This window comes from Plectropomus leopardus, chromosome 9 (assembly GCF_026936395.1).
Source record: "Plectropomus leopardus strain MGB_pleo_1.0 chromosome 9, ASM2693639v1, whole genome shotgun sequence".
NCBI classification, from domain to species: Eukaryota; Metazoa; Chordata; class Actinopteri; order Perciformes; family Serranidae; genus Plectropomus; species Plectropomus leopardus.
The window spans coordinates 18,326,975-18,348,370 of NC_142184.1; the positions used below are offsets into that span (position 1 = coordinate 18,326,975).

General features: G+C 42.0%; 3 protein-coding genes across 6 annotated transcripts; 2 read left to right on the plus strand and 1 right to left on the minus strand.

Annotated features, from left to right (window-relative positions):
* The first annotated feature begins 336 nt into the window (after positions 1 to 336).
* On the plus strand, positions 337 to 6,230 carry LOC121947380 (uncharacterized). Its single transcript, XM_042492412.2, has 6 exons — positions 337 to 3,404; positions 3,563 to 3,597; positions 4,660 to 4,867; positions 4,956 to 5,074; positions 5,216 to 5,372; positions 5,527 to 6,230. Exons 2-6 carry the CDS (start codon positions 3,589 to 3,591, stop codon positions 5,832 to 5,834), a joined length of 801 nt encoding a protein of 266 aa, XP_042348346.1. The 5' UTR covers positions 337 to 3,404; positions 3,563 to 3,588; the 3' UTR covers positions 5,835 to 6,230.
* Positions 6,231 to 8,805: 2,575 nt separating this feature from the next.
* LOC121947394 (adenosine receptor A3) lies at positions 8,806 to 11,071 on the plus strand. The gene is made up of 3 exons (XM_042492428.2): positions 8,806 to 9,370; positions 9,852 to 10,306; positions 10,454 to 11,071. Exons 1-3 carry the CDS (start codon positions 9,033 to 9,035, stop codon positions 10,663 to 10,665), a joined length of 1,005 nt encoding a protein of 334 aa, XP_042348362.2. The 5' UTR covers positions 8,806 to 9,032; the 3' UTR covers positions 10,666 to 11,071.
* Positions 10,760 to 19,841, minus strand: LOC148188720 (uncharacterized). 4 transcript variants are annotated; one of them, XR_015777495.1, is made up of 3 exons: positions 19,702 to 19,841; positions 17,608 to 17,804; positions 10,760 to 11,590 (listed from the first exon to the last, which is right to left on the minus strand). XR_015777495.1 is itself a non-coding variant. In XM_088082125.1 (3 exons), exons 1-3 carry the CDS (start codon positions 18,408 to 18,410, stop codon positions 11,531 to 11,533), a joined length of 324 nt encoding a protein of 107 aa, XP_087938251.1. In that variant the 5' UTR covers positions 18,411 to 18,974; the 3' UTR covers positions 10,760 to 11,530. The 4 variants fall into 4 exon arrangements, 1 of the variants encoding a protein (XP_087938251.1); XR_015777493.1 differs by lacking the exon at positions 19,702 to 19,841 and adding an exon at positions 19,245 to 19,409; XR_015777492.1 differs by lacking the exon at positions 19,702 to 19,841 and adding an exon at positions 17,963 to 18,082.
* Between the last annotated feature and the right edge of the window lie 1,555 nt (positions 19,842 to 21,396).

Genomic DNA, 21,396 nt, shown 5'->3' on the forward strand with positions numbered 1-21,396 from the left:
GCTAAGCGTAGCCCCTTAACCAGCGAGATGCAATGACTCACCACCTTTAACCCTTTAAAACCTGAAACAACAACAACACTTGTCTTGTGCTGCTTTCAGACTCCTGTCATTAGCTTTAAACCCTGAGCAAATTGGCTTGATTTCTTTCAAAAACATGGGAAAAAGGCAATGAGGAACTTGGAAAGAAATGTTTCACAAATTGCAAGAAGTTAATAGATTTAGAAAATTATTTTAAAAAAGATGTTATATATGTTAAAAAATTATTGTAATTTTTGTGCTTTTTACTAATATCTTGCTAGTTTTTGAATTTCTCCTTTTGTTGCTCATTACCTTCTTACTATGATTTTGAAAGGTTCAGGTTCAAAAGGGTTAAATACAGCCTGTCTCCGTCCAAGCAGTGTTCAGACATTGTTCCAAATTGGTCTACACCAAGTTTAAAAGAGAGACTGAATAAATGAGATATCCAAAAAGAAGTAATAACCATAAAATTTTCACAGGCCTTCATCCATTCTGCTTTCTACTGTTTACTTACCTGTTTTCCAGCCTGTCTGTGATGTTAAACATGACAAAACACACACACACACACACACACACACACACACACAGAAATGCATACTTGTCTGCAGCAGGGCCGTGTATACAGCTTTGGTCTACTGGCATTTAGAAAGCAGTCTATAACCTATTTTTTGTTTTATCATTAAGTCACCGTCAAAGTGTTGCTCACTTGTGTTTGTTAACAAAGTTTTGTCGTCGCAGGCTTGTAAGTGTCTGCTTCTTGGATTTTGGATTCTTGTTTGTCATTCCAGTGGTATGACAAACATTTCCACCACTACCTGCTGTGTTTGGTGAAGTTCGCCAAGATGACATTTTGTAGTTCTATTTAGCCACGTTTTAGCCTTTTTTAAGACACCTTAAAGCTTCAGAGTTCACAAGTGGGGTATTTGCTGACGTCTTTTAAGCTTGTGTTAACAGACCATATTTTAGGGTGCTATGCTAGATGCTAACTAATTTCCAAGTTTTAGGACTCATTTCTGAGATTCTCTATGGAAAATGACTTGATGCTTGTTTGTTGCTGTGGCGCTCATAGTGTGAAAAAGGCATGAGCAAATGGTACTTTTAACTGTTTACGTAGTTGTTAATTCCTGTGAAGCATTCATAATGCTATTATCCATCTTACTCTTAGTAGCGCTACTGTATAAATTGTTATTGTAGTAACTCCCGGTGAGATAGCAGAAGAAGCAGTAAGCTAATCAGTGCTACCCATGGTGGGTCTTTTATAAGTAATTTACCTTCAGTTACTTTCACCTTCAAAATACTGGTCTTTATTTTTTAAGCAGTATTTACGTCAAGTTAAATTAGCATTGTCTAAAATGTGGTGCTAGGCTCCTGTCCCTATTGCACTGTACATGGCTGAAATAACTACCAGACTAAGCTAAATTTTTGGCTTGAATAGCAGTGTATAGATATTGTATGTTGTATTTCTAACATGTTGTGTCAATACTCGATACACGATTTGTCCTATATTTTTGTGAATGACATGAAAATTAAACAGAATCTAACGAGACACAGCAGACAGACAGACATTGACAGGTCTGTCATTCAAGTCAGCACATGATATCCCTGTCTGATTGCATTCTTAACCTACATTAGAAAGTTGCTTGTTATAAAATACATCCCGCAGTTGCAAACCACACTATAAAACTTAACTAGAACAGAAGAACATCAACATCTTTTCTTTCAACGGTAGCCAAAAAAACCCAGACAACCCCACCGACCTTATAACCATGGAAGTGATGAGCCTCAGAGATTTTTAGATTGTTTATCACTTCACTGTTTTTAGTAATGCAGTTAGTAAAGCTAATATGCCAAGCAGTGTACTTTATCTGAGGCCACTTTTTCAGGTCGCCCTCCCATCCCTGGATAGTAGAAGGCATAATAATTAAATATTATCCATATTATTTCTTAATTGCTCTAGGTAAGAGGATTGGCATACCCTTAAGGAAGATGTCGGTTCCAGTCTTGAATGTATAAGGGGAATTGGATTCAGTGTTGGAGGTGGAGCCCTGTCCAGTCTTATGAAAGTTGCTTAGTGGCACCTGAAGCCAAAAAGTTTGACTTCCTGGATGTAAAATTACCTGGATCTTCTGCATCATATGGCCCATAGAGCAAGCGCAGTATAGACTTCACTCCTCAGCAGCCAGATACTTCCTGTTTAGTCCCTCGACTCCTCTTGATTTTTGGAATGGTATCAGACCAAATGGATCAAATCTCTATAAGGAAATTAGCCATTTTGCAGGGTTTGTAATGCTGTAAAAACATATTCTGGTTCCAGTTCGCTGACAGGATGCACCAAATATTTTGCCCATAATTCAGGCAAGATGTCACAGGGGCTACAAATAAGGTGAATAAACAAAAATTAAATGACATTATACAATAATACAGTTGTACTTTTATAAAAATGTGTCTTAATGGGAGAATTTCTAATTGTTGAAAATGCTATACATTAACAGACACTTTAAAATGTCCTTATATCTGCATATTATAATGCGGTATAAACAGTTTATTATATGTTCATATAGCGCTTATATATGATAAATATGGGGGGTTCAAGTAAATTTTTGGTCAAAGTCAAAATCGTGGACCTCATTTGGTCATGTGAACGTTTCTTTATTGAATAATGTTGAGCCAACATAAAGACATTTGTCACTAAAAATTTTTTTTTTTCAGGTGTTACACAACATTATTTTAGCTTAGAATTGAAAATAACTGTGGTCAGCTGGCTGACGTAAACATTACCCATGTGTGGATAACGCTGTGTGAGCTGCACCGCATTTAATGAGCACACAGGCCGAAACAAAAGCTGTACGCATGGGTGAAAAGGTTGTACATTACAATGGCTTGTAATGCAAATGTGTGAGCAAGTGTCTGTATATAGGAAGTTACACACATCTGCGCCATTATCTCAATATCTTCCCTCTCTGCTCTATCTTTTACTCTCCCCAGATCCACTTATATTGACATTGTGCAGTGTTTTTACAAGGTCGCAAATACAAAGCCACATCTTTATCTTCCATGCTGTGAATAAAATGATAAGAAACCACAAATACACCACAAGTTTTGAATCCATTAAATAAAACTTAAATTAAAGATGAAAATACTCACTGAAGCTCTAGCTATTGTTTAAAATCTGCCAAGGAAAAAAAAAGTTTATTTTGTAAACCACTCCCACTCCAACACTCTTGGCCAAAGGGGTTTGGCCAGAATTGTGCGAACACTATAAGAGAGAGTCAGCGCCCAGGTGGAGCATCACACAGGTGAGGCATTCTCATGCCTCCTCCCTCCACTGCCTGAGAATATTACTTCGCTTCACCAGACGCAGGAGCACACACCTCTGACTTAACAAGGTACAGATATCCTCATCCACTCATTTTGCCTTTGGCTGTCATATGACTGTCTATCAGTGTAATAAGTTAGAGAAGTGTGTTTGACTACCTCTTTCACTTCTCTGTTCATGTTCTGAGTTTGGATTCTGGTGTCTCACAAGTGTGTTTTCTCTTCTCAGATTATTCTTCAAGCCTGCTGGAAAAAATGGAGACGGTGAGTCTGATATTTTATTCTAATTATTATAATAATTAGTGTGTATGTCTTTTTTGTAAATAACCCCGGGAATAACAAAGACAAAAAAGTTTATATTATATATAAATGGATTTTTCACTAACAATGTGCTTGAAAATATTATCTCATATCTGACATGTGTTGGCTGAGGGTAAAATGTTATTTGTAAGAATGGCAGCCAAGCCACACATCACTATTACCTGACCTGTTACCTGTGCTGGTGAAAGCACAAACACTTGCATAAATTTGAAAGTCAAACTAAAATACACATGCTTACAGTGTTGTTACCTGACTCATTTCCAAGACAGCAAACACACTGACACGCAGCTCAGAGCAGGTTAAATATCTTCACTTCACTGCTGTGTGTTAATGTCAGTGTCCCTTTCATCTGGCAAAATCTTATTTATTTTTTGGTCAACCACAGAAATTGTGCCTAATATGCTACTGCTCTGCCAGCTGTCAGATCCTGGCTGAGAATGTGAATTGAGCGGCTGATTTTTCTGTGATATACTCTGTGATAAAAAAAAAATGTCAGAGAAGTACCATATTAACCATATTGTTATTACGTAATAACTTAAATATTTCCTTATATTTTTTGTTTTGGTTACTGTAGTGCCTAAATATATGTATGAATGAAATTTAAATAGCTTTTTTTTTTCTGGGGAGGACCCTCAGAGACCCCCCACTTCTCAAACCAAAGTTACGCCCCTGGTTGTTTCTGAGAGAAATCTATGACAGATGGAAAAAATTATTCATATCATAAAAATGATCACTGCTGTTTAATATGATGTAGAAATTGAATAATTCATAGATTCACAGCTCATTTAAAATTGATGAATGAGTGCATCTCTGATCTTCAGATCAAAAAACAAAAAACAATGCGTTTCATGAGAAAAACAGAGCAGGCATGCGGTCTGATAATAACAACCCCTCAGGCTACGACTGTCACGAGATAAATGCCACCCATACTGCAACGTGTTTTCTCTCTTCCAATAACAAAAATCAGAGTGTGTACGACGATCTGTCTTGCTTTTTGTCTGTCAGATGGCTTATTTGACCGAGATCAGGCTGAGCGGAGGTCGAGGGTCCTGGAGCGGAGTTGCTCCCTCATCCTGCCCTGAGGTGGACCTGGAGGTAATCGAGGAGTACCTGCAGGAGCACTCACTGGAGGTCCAGCCTGCACACACACCTGCTTCACCTCCAACCGCTGTGGGGCAACATGCACACTTCCACCAGGGCACCAGGATCATAGGTTAGTGTTTGGGATTAAAAAAGAAGGTGATAATGGGATGATTTTGTATATTTCTTTAGCTTTTTTCTGACTGTATGTTGTTTTGTAGAGAACAGCTGGTCAGGTCAGCATCCGTATGAGTGGCACTGTTGTTCTCACACTCCAAAGGAGGAGTATGAAGAGCAAGCCCTGCCTCCAGCCTGGCCTAGTCCCCATGACAACCAGTGGGTGAGTTCAATGACCGCAGTCTCTTAAATTAAACCTTTTTTCATAGCTAAATACTGCAACGCATCGCTGTTTGATTGACTCTGTTCATAATTTATCAGAATTTGTGAATTATTTATCTGTTTTTAAACGCTTTTGCTTCAGGACCACGTTGCGTATTCCTACAAGGTGCCTGCGTATATCGACTCAGACTCGCTGTCCAGTAGCTCCCAGTGCCAGGAGTACCAAGACTCCCCGTCACCATCGTCTGACAGTGGAGGCATGAGGGAAGGAGACTCCCTGCCTCTTGTCCCTCTTTTAGGTATATACGCACAGTAGTGCAAAACTTTAGAATATTTCCACACCAAATATCCATGTACTTTGCGTAAAGCTCTGTGGGGGATTCTTTTTCACACGTACACACACGTATGAGTCATCATCACCTCATATTTGTATTTACGTCCCCTTGTTGGCAGGAAAGAGGAAGGAGCGTTTGTTCCAGTTTCTGTTTGAGATGCTCCAGACTCCATCGATGCGAAGCTGCATCTGGTGGGTCCAGTCCTCCTCTGGAACATTCCAGTTCTCCTCCCAGAACAAGGAGCGTCTGGCGCAGCTGTGGGGCCGGCGCAAGGGCAATCGCAAGACCATGACGTACCAGAAGATGGCACGGGCACTAAGGAACTACAACCGCACCGGTGAGATACAGAAGGTAAAGCGGAAGCTCACATACCGCTTTGATGAGAAGACGCTGAGAGGCCTACAAGGAGACTTTAATACAGTGTAGGAAGCATGATGAAGAGTGTATATAAATATTGAAATAGAATGAGCACAAGGAATATTTGGATGATTGACCCATTTGTGTCTTTTCTGCTGATTCTACTTCTATGGCATGTAGAAACAAATGAATACTGAGTATTTGTAAAGCCAGCGGATGCTACTCTGCGGGTCAGAAAAAATATGTAAACCTAAAAGGTTATCACATAATATCTACTTTATAAGTAGAACTTAAATTGTTCTTAAAGTTAAAGGTGTGGTTTTCTGTTTTTTTGTGATTCTGTATTGCAGATATTCAGTCAACGCTAGATAATTAACAAAATTAGGTTGTGTAAACATGATCTTTTTGTGTCAAAACAATTTTTTTTTAAGATGAAATAAATTAAAGTATTATCAGAATACCCGATACATTTTGTCTGTCTACCCATCAGCTAAATATCTGTGTGATCAAAGATGTACTGTGTGGTGCATATCAGCCAAGCAAACAAAGAAGTGCTTTCAAACTGAAGCAAACACACACACACACACACAAAATTGTATGCAAAATTAGCGTATATTAAAACAGCTGGTCCAACAACAGACCTGTTAATCAGTAACATCTACAAAGTCCCCTGACACACATGGAGAAGTTGCCAAACTAAAGCAATTTTATTTTCATAGTCAAATGGGGCCAAACACACACACACACACACACACACACACACACACACACACACACACACACACACACACACACACACACGCTGAAAACACAGTGACATGGGGGCTAATTACATAATGATCAACACACATGGGCTTTCATTCCTGACTGTGCAGAATAGCCTATGCTACAGAGCTTTTTTTTTTACAGATAATTGTCACAAACTTCTGGTGTTTAATAATGACAATGTTTTAGTTCTGTTGAATTGTTGATCGTCAGCTGTTTCACCACCCTTAGTGGTAAAAGCTTGTCTACCTATTGATGTGCATTTTGTAGAAAGGTGTGTTTTCAATCTTTCAAACATTTTGAGCTGACGAAGATCCAAGTAGGATCTAAACTAAACTAAACTAAACAAAACTTGTGGTATGAAGTAAGTGTGCAGACTTTTTTCTTCAGTGTATGCTGCTTTTGATATCCTTATATTGTACCTACAGGCATATAGTTAGTCTCTCTTAACAAACTTTTGGTATTGCTTATTAACAGTAACTATGTACATTTACTCAAGTACTGCACTGAAGTCTGATTTTGAGGTACTTGTAACTTTATAAATGGATCGGTTAAATTAAGCTGTCTGGTTGTTTACGGCAATATCATCCAATTCCTTTACACAGTTCACTATCACTCCATATAGCCTCATAACCACCATAGAAACTGAAAACTGATAAACTAATTAGTTAGCTATCTAACTGGCTAGCTAACCAACTGCTACACTATGGATGCATTTAACAAAAATGTCTCCAGGGCGACCTCTAGCTCACTGGGTTGATCAAGCGCCCCATGTGCCTCAGGCTTCTGCAGCAGCCCGGAGTCGAGTCCGGCTTGTGGCTCGTTGCTGCGTGTCGTTCCCCCTTCTTTGTCCAACCTTCCCTGCCTATCTCAAGCTGTCTTCCCCAAAAAAAATCTTTAAAAAAAAGCAAAAAGAAAAAAACATCAACCTCTGTGGCGGCAAAAGCTAACTATGGAGGAGTGGATTGAGGAGTGTGTATTGCCCGGTGAAAAATCTGCTAAAACTAAAAGTCAAAATGCAGACATAACATTTATAAAAATGAGGTCAACAAACTGAAAAAGATAACAAGCTATATAGTGCCCCCGGGGTGACATTTTTATGTAAGCCAACCCCAAAGCTACAATCATCCCGTTTCCCTTGTCAAAAATGTCCAAACCAAAACCGTAAATCAGCAGTTAGTTGAGCGCTGGCACCGGACGTTAGAATGACGTCAGAAAGACGTTGGACTCTTATGGACTCTTAGGTCACATAAACATTAAATCTGGTTAAAAAATAGGGTTTATGATATTTTAAATGTCTAATGACATTCGAATTTCATGTTGTGTGGATGTTATCAATATGATGTTTTGCAGATGTTGAATCTTGTTTTCCATACCTTACAACTAAATTTCATTATTCTACATCAAGATGAGGTTGGCACAAGACGTCTGAAAGACTTTGGATTTTGGTAAGACAACGACACAACTTCAATCCTGCTGTCAGTGTTCTACATCAAATTGATGCTGGCATTAGGCGTTGTCATGACATCGAATTTTGATCACCCAACGTCACAACCTAAATTCAAGCAAATCTAACAGCGCTGGTGGCTGGCTTGCTATATTTTAATCAAACGTATTTTTTTCTTTAATTGGTTATTGATACAGTGACTTTCATTATAGTTGGCTTTAAAGTGCATTTGTGATATTCCTTATGACAATGACAAAACTTCTAAACATAATCACTTCTAGTAAACAGTAATTTTTTAAAGTATTTTGTCAGTATTTGTTGGCAAAAATGCTGCAAAATGTTGTCAGTTTTTGTTTCAGAAGTTAAATTTTTATTTTAAGACCAGGGGGCCCTAAGCAACTGCTTATATTGCTGAATGGGTAGGGCCGGCCCTGTTTGCAGATTAGATTTTTACACATAAGCATATAATTACCTTTTAAACTGTGATGCATTACTATAGATTTCACTACCCAACAGTATAGAGTAGTTCAAATCAATGAGTTAGACTTTTAAATGTTGCATCAAAATATCTATATGTTTTAAAATATGAGAATCTTAAAGAAGGACTTTTTGATATTTTAAGTATATTTTGACTTGAAGTTCAATTTAATATCTCAATATTAGTACCTGTACAAAGTATAAGTTCTGAAAATAGCCGGCAAACACACCTGAAAAAAAGTTGTCTCCTCCTCAGGCTGCAGAGGCACATTCGTCAGAGTGAGAAAAGGATTTTCTCTCACTGATGAAATACAGATGGCGTCTCCATGGAGTGCACGCCTGTTGTTGTGTGTGCACATTGAAGCGCATGCATGTTTGCGTATAAAAAGCATCTGTTCGATGCAATTGTGGCCATTTGAAGCCACGAGCTGAAGGCAGGAAGGACCATCCGAATAACAACCACAGGATTATGTTGGGTTTAACTTTGCTGTGGAATTCATCCCTCCAGTCTGCAGCCATCAAGGAAACCTGCTGTATCAAACTCGCCTCTCTGCCCCCCCTGGTCTCCATCTTCAGTGATGCCTGAGTGGAGTTGGGTGGCGTACACAGCACTAGAGGTGCTTATTGCTGTGGCCTGCTGCCTCGGTAATGTGTTGGTAGTGTGTGCAGTGTGTATCGGTATCCGGGATTCCCTCCGCGAGCCCACCTTTTGCTTCCTCGTCTCCCTGGCAGTGGCTGACTTCCTAGTGGGCGTGGCCGCTGTGCCCCTGGCTGTACTGTTGGACGGCTGGGTGAGTGTGACCCCTGACCTGTGCCTATTTCTCAGCTGTGTCGTGCTGGTGCTGACTCAGGCCTCTGTGCTGTCACTGCTTGCTATCGCTGTGGACAGATACCTCCGGTTACACACGCCGCTCAGGTGAGGTACGCATTCTGACACTGGTTTACAGGCAGGGTTCCCACGGTCATGGAAAACCTAGAAAGGTCATATAATTTCCCAATGATATTTTCCAGGCCTGGTGAAGTCATGGAAATAGTAAAATCATGAAAACATAGAAATGTGTTGTGTGTCATTTATGCACATCAAGGTGAATTTATTTTCTCTTGCTGACGACGTAACGTAGCCTTACTATGCGTTGATGTGTCACTGGAGAGAGATTATTGGTGGATTTTCAAATTAGCAACAGTCCTTGAACACATCATGTGGGATGCTGAAATTATACATAAACACATTTTGAAAAACGCCAACAAAAACACTCATAAGGGACCTGGAAAAGTCATGGAAAAGTTTTGAAATGTTGTCCATGACATTGTGTGGGAACCCTGTACTGGCTGAAAAGCTCTGTAGATACAATGATTGTTGATTTGGAGGAATAACCTTTGTGTTTCATCCCTCTCAGATACAAAGCCCTTGCCACACAGAGGCGTACATGGATGGCCGTGTCTATGTGCTGGAGTCTTTCCTGTCTGCTGGGGTTCACCCCTCTGTTTGGCTGGCGCAACGACTCCTCTATGGCATCTGATTCCACCAATACCTCCTCCAGCTCTCCCCCCTGCACCTTCCTCTCAGTCATCTCCCTCCCCTTCATGGTCTACTTCAACTTCCTGGGATGTGTCATGGCACCCCTGCTGGTCATGACCCTTCTCTACACAAGAATCTTCTGGAGCTTGCAGGGCCGTCTCAAGGACAGCTGTCCTCAAGCCCAGGCCTCTCTGCTCAGAGAGAAGAGGCTGGCCTGCTCGCTGGCTCTGGTTCTCATTTTGTTTGCCGGCTGCTGGATTCCTCTGCACCTGATGAACTGTCTGCTGCTGTTTCAAGGCCCTCAGGCTGTCACACAGGGGACACTCTATACAGGCAGGCAGCTTTTTTTTTTAGTACTTACACAGTCATGTTCTTACTTTCATGTTGAGACATATGTTTGAAAAGTTCCCCCAGTGCTTACAGATCACACCACTTACCAGCAGGTACAGTGAAATCTGACTGTAACATATTGTTTTCCAGGTATTCTCCTGTCTCACGCCAACTCTGCAGTCAACCCTGTGGTCTACGCTTGTCGCATCCCAAAGATCCAGCAGGCCTACAGTCAAATTTGGAGGCGCCTCCTTGTGAGGCTGAACTGCCACCATGGAGACAAGTTCATTTGCTGCTCAATAACAGGCGGCAGAGCCAATCGCACAGAGACGCGTGGCTCAGGAGGGACGACCACGCCCTGACAGAGGACATCAGGGTCCAGCATGTTTGAGGTTTAAGATCACGGGACTTTGTCAGGAGGTATTTACCCACTCTCACAAGAAAATCACTGCAACAATCATTTAACTCTTTATTACAGATTATTGAGACAACTGAGGAAATACAGGCCGCCAGGGAGTGTTTGATTTGTGTGTATTCTGTTAGTTCGCCATGGCATTTGGTTGCCTCGTCTGCAAACTTTAAGTCGAAGCCATCTCATAAGTCTCCACTAGAGGGTGCTGTGGACTAACATACTCAACAGCTGCTGCTGTACACAAACCATCAGAGTTGTAGTGAGTGGCAAACACTTTCAAGATCACTGTTGGATTTTTTTTTTTTTTTTGTTTGGACAACTGATTTGAGGCAAATAAGACTTTATTGAGATGTACATATTTTGGTCATTTGACAGCTTCAATCAATCCACTAACAATTTTCAGCACATTTCTACTCTACAAATAAATGTGATACTTAACCATGAGAGTGTCCATGAGTGTTCAGTGAGCGCCTCAGGGAAGGCAATAGACTGTATAGTTATCACCTGAGCAGGGTGCAATCCCACCCACCAAACTATACAACCTACTACCTCACCCTGACAGAGCTCAGATCAAACACACCGCACGTCTGCATCCTGTTTGAAACCTAATTTTTCCAGCTCTCGCAAAACAATGCTTGACACAGTGCATTATGTTGATTTCTGCAAGCGTATGTTCTGATTGGACGGCATAATTGCCCATCTGGAGGTGACAGTCGGCGAGTGGCTGACTCAGCTGTCTCCTTGGGAAAGACAGTAGATTGTATAGTTATCTCAAAAAGAGGTTACACAACCCCACAACTATTCAATCTACTACCTCAGCCCCAAGGACAGCATCCACGTTGCTTCAGCATCAAAGATCCGCAAAGGTAATTCTCCTGCAGTGGCACAGAGAAAAAGAGACAGGGAGGGTTATCTTAATTAACTAGTCTTTGCTGTAAAATACATGAAAGATGAAACTGGTTAGGTGGTCATTTTCAAAGTGTATAGTTACGTTTTATTTTCGACTGTTTAAATTCAGTCCCAGCACAAGGGAGTGTAGTCGAATCTTCAGTTTTATCTGTGATTCTTCTTCTTTTTTTTTTTGTCTGGAATTGATTCTAAAAACTGTTTTATGACAACAAGTCTTCAACGGCCAAGATTTGAAGCAACGTCTCACTTGTTAACAAAAGATGATTTTACATATTGACACGTCATCACCGATCAACCCAGCTTTTTTTCTTTCTTTTTTTTCAATGCCATGTCGAATGTCTCTAAGAAATCTGTTCCATAAAATAAATCAGAGACAAATTATTTAATGGTAAACAGACATCGGAAAGTGAGAGCACTAATGTGTGAAAGCCCAACAAACAACTCACTGGCTTCCTGAGACTCTGGCATGTGATCGAAAGAGAGAGAGAGAGAGAAAAAAAAAAAAAAACGAGCTGCTCGACTCTGTGCCAGGAATTCGTTTCCGTTTTTGCCAAAAACTGAGCTCATTCCAGTGGGCTATCCCTGTGTAGGCTGGCTGCTGCTTCTCAGACGGAGGTACACACACAGATGCCTGCAAATATGGCTTCCACCAGCTGCCTCTGATTGAATACAAGGCTGGGATTCTGCCCCCCAAAACACAACAAGGAAACACAAAATGGCGTCTCGCACATCGGCCATTTTAGGTCTGCTAAAAAACACTATAAGGTCCAACTTTAGTTTTTCGTTTTTTTTGCTCTGAGCTTCGTCTTTTGACGAAGAAAGAGCGGCTGTTCTATCAACAGTGATGGAGAATCAGTCTCGTGCCAAGCGCTGAGACCAAGCCAACAGACACGGCGACGTGCTCACTGTCACGGGTACAAAGTAAGAGAACAACTCGGACAATATTCATCAGACAGCTGGAAAATTCACAGAGAAAACAATACATGCAGCACGTTACTGGTACCATTAACAGCTCTGTTTTGATTATATGTTTGCCTTCCTAAACTTTTATTCATCTCAGTAAGAGAGACTTGGCTCATCCTCAGGCGGCTGACAGCTAAACTCTTATGGGACAATGGTCGGGATGGGCCAGCAGGTTAACATGGCAGCCACTAAAGGGTTAATGAGTGCTAGACTAAATGCCAGACCTGGGCCTCAGCTAGACAGAGAAGGGGTTAGGAGGTACACTGCTTGCATAAATTAGCATACAGCCACAACCCCTGAGACTTGGTCCAGACCAGCCCATAGTTAGCATGCAGTAGACCCTGCTAGTCTGATTACAGACGACCAGACAGACAGAAGGGGGGCGCTGGCATGATGCCCAACTCTGCCACCATGCCAGTGACAGATCTACGAGCTGTGTTCGGTCGCTGAGAAACGTCCCCTGACTGGCGCTGTGTTTGGAGGCCATAATAGTGATATGGCACAGTGTACTGGGGGAAATGGGTCAAATTAATGAAGATTTAACAGGACATCTGAGCATGGCCCTGTAATGAAAAAGGAAAAAAGATTTAAATGCTCGTGGGGAATTCTGTTCTTCTGGGTTAATTGCGAAAATTGGCATCCCATTCCCCTGCACAACTCCCGACTGTTTTGGAAACACTGAGGCCAAACTCGGTCAGTCATGTGAGCTCTATTGGGCGCTGTTGTCTGTGATCGTGGACTTTGTCTATGGCGCATAAAAGGGGCACACATGGCTCAGCTGGGGGAAAATCATTTTCTCTGTCAACAGCTTCACAATAAATGAGCTTCCAACCTGTGGGGCAGCTGGGGGGGGGCTCAAAGAAAAGACGAGGAGAGGAGGAAATGTGGCCTATTGAGCTGATCTGCCTATCAGACAGTCCGTCTGTTTATCTTTCACAGCAGAATTACAGCTGAAATATAGTAAATTCATATTTAGCCAAGAAAAACGGACCTTGTCCTCTCCTGCCCTCTGATAAGCTCTGCGGTGACCAACCAGTGTATGTTGTTCTGGAGTCAATTTCCTGCATTGGTATGCTAATCTTTTTTTGGGTGACAGTTACACATTTCTTTTGGATTTTCCTCCACCCACATCAGTTATAACAGTGGATTTTTTTTGTATAACAAACAGATGTTACAGCAACAGTATCTCTAAAGTCCATATCTGACTTAGTTTCATACATGCAACATCCAATACTTGCTTTACATAAACTCATTTTCGTACTATCGCCACAGCTTTAAAATAGCAATTCCAAAAGTAAACACATACAAAAATGACTAGATGTTACGATCAAATTATCTTATTCCGCTCTTCTGTTAAGTTAAAACATCAAATTCAAAATGGCTGCTTATCTAAACTACCAGTGCCTTTAACACAGGTTTTACAAACTTCTAATATCAACCTGCTGTGATATCAAAACACACGAAAATAAAACACCGCTCCTGTGCCATCTTTAACAAATCGATATCCATGCGAAAATGAAAAATATCGGAAACAATAGGCCGCGTCTTCCTCCCCGACTCTGTGAAAGGATGCAGGTTTCGCCGGATTCATTCCTCACCCGCCACAAACGACGTAAACACACAAATTAATCAGCGAATCCCCCAAGCACACACAGCGCCCTCAGTTGCCAACAAAACTCCTCAAAATTGGAGCAGATTTTTCACAGGAAGCAGAGGCAGGGAAATACCTATTGGATTGCCTGGTCCCTTGGTCCGCAAGATGGGATGAATGCTTGGCAGACACAACGGAGGGGGGGGGGCACCAGACGACTGGTACAGGTTCTTGTGTGTTTCTCTCTCTCTCTTTCTCTCTCTCTCTCTGAGCTTTGTGCCAAGAATGGGCAGTGTCTGTGTGCCAGGCAGAATTTCAATGAGGGAGGAAGGAGGTGGTGATGGTGGGCAACGAGAAGGAGGAGGAGGAGTGGTGGGGGAGCTGGAGTTGGCAGAGGAAGTATGCCACACAATAAATGGCAAGACGAAGAATTCCCACAGTTAAAAAGATGCAAACGGTTGTCTTGTCTTACTCGTCTCCAGTCTCACTCTGGAGATAAAATTGTGCCCAGGCACGCGGGAGATACAAGAAAGAGGGGTGCTCCTAAATAGAGCGCTATGGTGATTTTATCGTACCTACGTTATCATCTCCCTAAGGAATGCCTGATTCCTACATTAAATGACGAAGGACGGGAGGCTCCTCCGTGCCCACTTGGCATGGTGCCTGCTCTGATGTTCTGTATATCCTCATTAACCAAATGAAAAAACACAAGGCTTATGCTTACGTGTATGCTTGTATACGTAAATACGCTCCACACATGCATGTGCTCACACACTGGTGCAGCACAGTTGCTTGACCCGTGTAAATGAACGGAGCTCATCCTATCTGATCCTGATACATCAAAGTTAATTAAATGAAAATGCTTCCAGTCTTTTGCCGTCAACTCCTCTGTTCTGCGACATAGAGGGCTGCACACAAATTTAAAGGCATAAGAGCGAGGTAAACATGTCAGGCAATGTGTTTGATGAAAAGATGGTATGACCCAGATTAGACAGGAGTATAAGGGAGCCATTGTGTTGACTTTCAGTGTCCAACAATCATTTCAACGCAAAGAAGAGGAGCTAAGTTGAATAATCAGTATTAATTCCACTTTTGTAAACCTCCTATCTTTAGACCCATACTTCACAGGTTGTCACGGCGTTACAAATGCATTTTAATATGCATACGAATCTTCAAGCGGATGAGTTATCTGCTGATAAAAGAAAAAAGAGGACACTTCCTGAGTCACTGGTGTATCAGCTGAAGTGTACTCTCCAATTACCCAGATGGCCAGATGTGTTTCTAAAACGTCTGAATGAAGAAAATACAGATCAAAGGTCCCTTTCCTCCACCACGTTTACTCTCTCCATCCCCTCTCCTCTTTTCCACTTGTCTATGCTTTTGCTAATGTGCTGATGAGATGTGTGGTTACCATGGTTTCAAATGTTTCTGATAGCTCGGATGCCTGGCTCGGCATGTTGCTACACGCCCACATGTTATAACATTCACTAATGCCACACAGAGCAGGCCATACACGCCAAAACACAAACATGCATACACACCCTGTTTGTATGCATGTGTGTGTGCACGTACAGTATACAGAGAATGTGCGTGCAAGAGTGAAAAAGTGGTGTATGTCAGGGACGAAACAGCTGCAGCTTCCTGCATGAGAAGAGAAACTTCCTGTTGCCTCGCTGCAAACAGCGGCTGGTCAGCCAAGATATCAGCCAATCAGCTATGTTGAAGCTGAATGCAGGAAGTTAGCCTGACTGCCTCTAGGAGAAAAACTCAGAAATATTATGAGGCAACACGATAAGTTTATCTGAGGATAAGCGAGGGGCGGGGAAAGAGCTCCCCCACTCCTGCCTCTCTTTCTGTCTTTGTAACTCTTGTTCTCTCTCTCTTTTTCTGCAGCTTCTTCTTTCTTAACATTTTCCTCTTGTCATTGTCACATGTCGATATACACGAAGAAAAGTTCTTTTTGGTTCTTATTTTTGATCTATAAACATTAATTTGCTGCCTAATACCAAAGCTGGTCAATTTTAAACATCAGATGCTGATGCAGGAGAATAAGGAGTAGCGTACTCACGAATTGTGAGGGGCATGTTGAAAGAGTCTGCCCATTTTCACTGTTTCATAAACACGTGGCGCGAAGGCGCCATCTTAACACCAACCCTTATTTAGATCAACATACGGTACTAACAAAAAGCAGCTCAATTTAAGTCCTGATTTTACATATAATATGATGTTACTTTAAATTCTTCAATCTCTATTAAATTTCCCCTCTAAGAGCAGGTTGAAAGATCGCATCGGCTGTTTTATCTATTTCGGAGAATGCAGCATCGATAATATGCTTTTGTTTCATGGTATTCTGGCCTCTAACATGAAACTGTAGTCAAAACCGCAGCGTCATTTGAATATTATGCTTATTTCCTTGCAGCTGAGTAAGATACACACTAATCAGACAACCTCGACTGTTTAAGTTTCCTTTTTTCCCCTTTTTCAGCACTCAGATCAGGCTGGTGTTAAATAAATCAACGGCTTTACTGATGTAATGATAAAGAACTACAGAAGAACGTCGACATCAAACATTTCTTTACAGCGACGTTCGTTTGTTTGTTTGTTTGTTTGATCTAACTCGGTTTCATTCCTGCCTCAGTTTCCTCTGAAGTGCAAAGTATCACACAGTAGCCTATGACGCAGTGTGTCAAGGCAAACATTACAGTCGGCACCTTTTTACAAACTGTCACACCTCGGCATTGCAGAGAGATAAAAAGTCACGCACAAGCAGGTTCCTGTGAAACAACTGCCACATATCTTTAGTTTTAACAGTGGCAGAAAGTGCAAACAGTGTGTGAAGGTGAACAAAGTCAATATTGCCCTCGCACTAGCTATCATAACGGCTCGGGATGATAAGAGACCTGCCACTTGTCCTGTGGGTGCAGCTCTTCAGCGCTGGTCAGCAGCTAAACTTGTACTGGCCTGAGCACAACAACAGCTCTCTGGCTCGGTCGACCCTCTGAGGTCAGAAAGTAACCGTGGAGGCCTGTCCTTCCTCCTTCCAGTCTACAAAGAGACACCTGTCCAGCACGAAACGCCACAGAAAGACTTCACCACCCTGTCAGAGCCTGCTGTCCTGGAGCAGAGAGGGGAGAGGAAGTGGGGGACAGGGACAGAGAAAAAAAAGAGATAATGGAAGCAGGAGAAAGACGGCTGTCAGCAGGGAGTCGAGGAGTCCCTCTGAGCTCTAGAAAAGTTTCTCCTGCTATGTCCATTGAGCCAAAATGGCGGCGAGCGGAGTACAGCGTGGCAACCGACGACGATAGACACATTTACAGGAGGAAGACCACGATGAAGGACAGAGAAGAGGGCGAGAGGAACCCGAGGAGAAAGATTATAGGGCTGTGAAAAAGATGGCAAGAGGTGTCGCAGGATAAAAAAGAAAAATACCTGGAGCCTGTACGTGAGCGGCGGGCTGGGCCGGAGGACTGGAGGAGAAGAGGGCCGTGATGGCGGGAAGAAGGGAAAAGAGAGGAGTAGAGCACACCCTCTGAGAGCTACACCCCCTTCCCACAATCCCCTCCTACTGGCGTGAGTGCGTCTGTCCGTACACAGGGTGACAGGGGGACGTCTGCTCTCACACAGCCCTATAACACATACACAGAAAACGCACACCATATCAAACACACTGAGCACAGCAGAAAGAGACTCACGATACACTCACGTTAGTTGCAGTTGCGTATGACCAAAACGGAGGCAAACACACAAGCGCACAGACGGAGGACACTTCAAAACACAAACATACACATAATCAATTCGCCAGCCTTTGGATCGCCCTCTGCTCTGCCCTGTGCTGTGTTTGCCTCGGTCCGCCTGCCCACTTTGGCACTGCTGCCAAGAGGGAAGGGGAGAAAAAGGAGGGGAGGAGGAGGAGGAGGGGGGGTGTAGAGACAGAAAGAGGAAGGGAGGGACATGCTGTAAGCAAGAGAGAGAGAGAGAGAGGAGAACAGAAAGAGGAGGAGTCGGAGAACAAGAGTTAAGAAAGAGTGAGACACAGACAGACAATAAAAAGAAAGAGATGAAACTGTCGTGAGCTGACGCGGGGACACAAAACAGCGGCGCAGCAGCTGTGAGCACTCTGAGAATTTGTATGTTAATCATCTAACATCCAAAAGACACCTCTCACCTTGCGCTGCACTTATTCTATCCTGCAGCAACAGACAGACGGCGAGACAGACAAGCACTTCTGCCATATTGCTCCATATTTTTACAATCGATACATCGGAAACTGGCTCGAGATTCGAACTCTAAGCCGACGGACATTTTGCGTCAAGTTCTCTCGCCTCAAAGAGGAGCCTGTCTTTTTTTCAACACCTTTATTCCACCCGAATTTCCCCGCATCTCCCTCCATCCTTCTGCAAATTCGTCCTCTCCCTCCATCGGGGGATAATATCTGCCCTCCTCAGTGGGAGGGGTTTGAGGGAGTTCAGCTAAGTGAATCAATGAGCGAGGAGGGTGGATATTTCAGAGAATGTCACTTTTTTTTTCTTCCTCCAGCCGTTGGCATCTTTCCCAGGTCTCCCTTTGCTTTTCTCACACCAGCAAGACAGTTGAACACCAATGCAGATCTTGGATCAGCGAGCTGTCGCCTCCAGATGACCCCAATCATTAGGAGAGAAAACATAAATCCATCTGTTCATAAATGGCCGACCTTCTCTATAGCCCGCTTGCGAACCAATCACCGACTTTGAGCGGGTATCCCAAGCCGAGCCAACCAGTCAGAGCTCACTCCTCAGCTGACGTCATTTTTTAAAATGCAGAGTGCAATTCTAAAAAAAAAAAAACTTAAAAAAAAAAAAAAACACGAATACTTTTTAAACTGCAAACACTTTTTTTTGGTCTTGTAAAACGACCACTTGACAACAAATAACTTAGCTTGTTTTGTCTTTTGCGCATGAAACAGTTAATTCCTCGCTGCAGCTGCTGTAATACCTGAGTTATAGAGTCCTCAAACTGACCAAACACACACACACACACACACACACATACAGATTTTTGGAGGGTTCTCCCAAGCCTCAAACACTCACCGCGGAGACAAAACAGACCACAATAGTCCAGCTTCTCTGCTTAAACTCCACATGAGTCTTTTCTCGAAGATAGGACAATGGACACACACACACACATTCATACTGTACACAGGCACACACACACACACACACACACACACATGTGGTGCGAACAATCCGGTTCTTCCATGGAGGCTCAGATTCAGCCAGCAGGTTGGACAGCCCCTCAACCTGACGTCACGTCTCCTTTGTTGTTTATGCATTTATTTCTCTCCTCAGCTGAACTCTCTGAACCCAACGTCCCCCTCTTGCCTCCTCCCCTCCTGTCCTGTCCCCCAGCCCTACACTTACCCCCTGCCAACGAAGGCGGGCAAATACAGTATGTCTTTAACAAGAAATAGGAAGGGAAAAAAGAGAGACAGACACAGAGAGGAGAGAGACGGGGAGAGGGAGAGAAAGAAGCTCAGATGTCTCTCACTTTTTCTTTTCCTCCTTTTCTTCTTCGATCGCTCCCCGTGTCTCTTCCTGCTTGGCTTGTAAAAGTTTCAGCTGCATGGCGGGCCGGCCTCTTTTGGCAAGCATCCAACTCTTGACTCTCCTGTCCCCTTGCAAGAGAGAGAAGGAGGGGAGGACAAATATAGTCACAGCGAGACTGTACTGTACAGCAGCAGATGTACTCTGAATGTACTGTGACCATTTTTATTTCATACAGGCAGAGAGGTTTTCTGACATTCCTCCGGCGTTTACAGAAAGCAACAGTGAAGCACTGCACAGTAGATCTCGTGTAAAACACTTTCCGCGGCTCGGGACATCAAGCAGAGTTTCAAACGGCCGTGCCACAGTCGTGATGTTAGTGTGCCTTTAACTGAGGGTGACAGCTGAGTCTGATAACAGTGTGTTTTGCTGCTCACACCCAGTTCACACAAGGACACACTCACTTTATTATCTCCTGATATCAATAACACGAGCAGCTCAGTTGCTTGTGTGTACAGACAGATTTGCACATGCACGCGCGAACATTTGAAACGCCAAATATTTACATTATTTTGAAAGAATAAGCAAAGTGGGTCCTGTCATTGCATAAGTACACACACATATGAACATTGTTACTGATTTACTCGCCTCGACTCAGTGCACACACAGGGTTTTTACTGCTGAAATGTACAGGCAGTTTATGAAAAAAGGTAGCATGGTCATTTCAGAATTACTGTCTCTAAGATGTAGTTTTAATTTACTTATAATGCTCTCTTGTTTAGCTAATTATATGACCAATAAAAGCACTCACTTTTGAGTAATATGACCAATACAAGCACTCACTTTTGAGTAAAATGATAATTAAATCAACTTTATTTCATAGATTCTTACTAAGAAGTAACCTTAAAATAATGGCAAACTAACAGGTTTTCACTGTTCTCTTTCATGTTTAGCAACAGCTTCCTTTTCTTATCATGTTTAATGATATTCTGCCTTAAGAGAAATAAAAATAAAGCCAAGTACTAAAAAGTACAAAACTTAAGACCATATATATATATAGAACAGAACAATTACAATAAAAATATGTCGAAGATATTTGAAAAGAAAAGTATTATAACATTTAAAAAGGTGCGCAATACAGCTGTTTCGGAACAAGCTGTACAGTTTTGTGCATGACATGCAAAAATATTAAATATTAATATCAATTGTTTGCAGCCAGCTAACATGACCACATTTTAGCTCATGAGCTAAAATACTATAATGGCATCCAGTTATTGGATATAATTCAGTTATTTTGTTGACATGCTACAGGCTATGACAGGCATTTTTAGTTCATCAACAATAACTGAAACCTTATATATAATATCAAGTAATGAAAATTATAGCCATAGAAGTATATGTGCATCAAGTTATTGATTAAACGAATTGAAACAGAAAAACAATTTTCTTAAGTAACTGTTTCTGGAGAAGATAAAGATTTGCACAAATGGTGTTGTCTTTTCTGCCATTGCAGTTTGTTTAGGTATGGTGTGAAGCATATAATAAAGAGGAAATTTTAATTCAAATGTGCTCATATTCCTATACTGAATCAAATATTTACTTTATCTAATTTGCACTCAAATGAAATTGCATATCATCCAGATAGTGAAAAATAAACTGTGTCAGATAGCATTAATACAGTAGATTATGAGATAATCAT

Bases quoted from the DNA above. Each gene is read 5' to 3' on its own strand.
- LOC121947380 (XM_042492412.2), top strand. The intron at 4,868-4,955 runs GTTAGTGTTTGG...GTTGTTTTGTAG, and splicing joins CCAGGGCACCAGGATCATAG to AGAACAGCTGGTCAGGTCAG. The intron at 5,373-5,526 runs GTATATACGCAC...CCTTGTTGGCAG, and splicing joins GCCTCTTGTCCCTCTTTTAG to GAAAGAGGAAGGAGCGTTTG.
- LOC121947394 (XM_042492428.2), top strand. From the start codon at position 9,033: ATGCCTGAGTGGAGTTGGGTGGCGTACACAGCACTAGAGGTGCTTATT. The intron at 9,371-9,851 runs GTGAGGTACGCA...CATCCCTCTCAG, and splicing joins CGGTTACACACGCCGCTCAG to ATACAAAGCCCTTGCCACAC. The intron at 10,307-10,453 runs GCAGGCAGCTTT...ATTGTTTTCCAG, and splicing joins ACAGGGGACACTCTATACAG to GTATTCTCCTGTCTCACGCC.
- LOC148188720 (XM_088082125.1), bottom strand. From the start codon at position 18,410: ATGGCAGAAGTGCTTGTCTGTCTCGCCGTCTGTCTGTTGCTGCAGGAT. The intron at 17,805-18,343 runs GTGAGAGGTGTC...TATGTGTTATAG, and splicing joins TAGAATAAGTGCAGCGCAAG to GGCTGTGTGAGAGCAGACGT. The intron at 11,591-17,607 runs GTATTTTTCTTT...GTGCCACTGCAG, and splicing joins CGCTCACGTACAGGCTCCAG to GAGAATTACCTTTGCGGATC.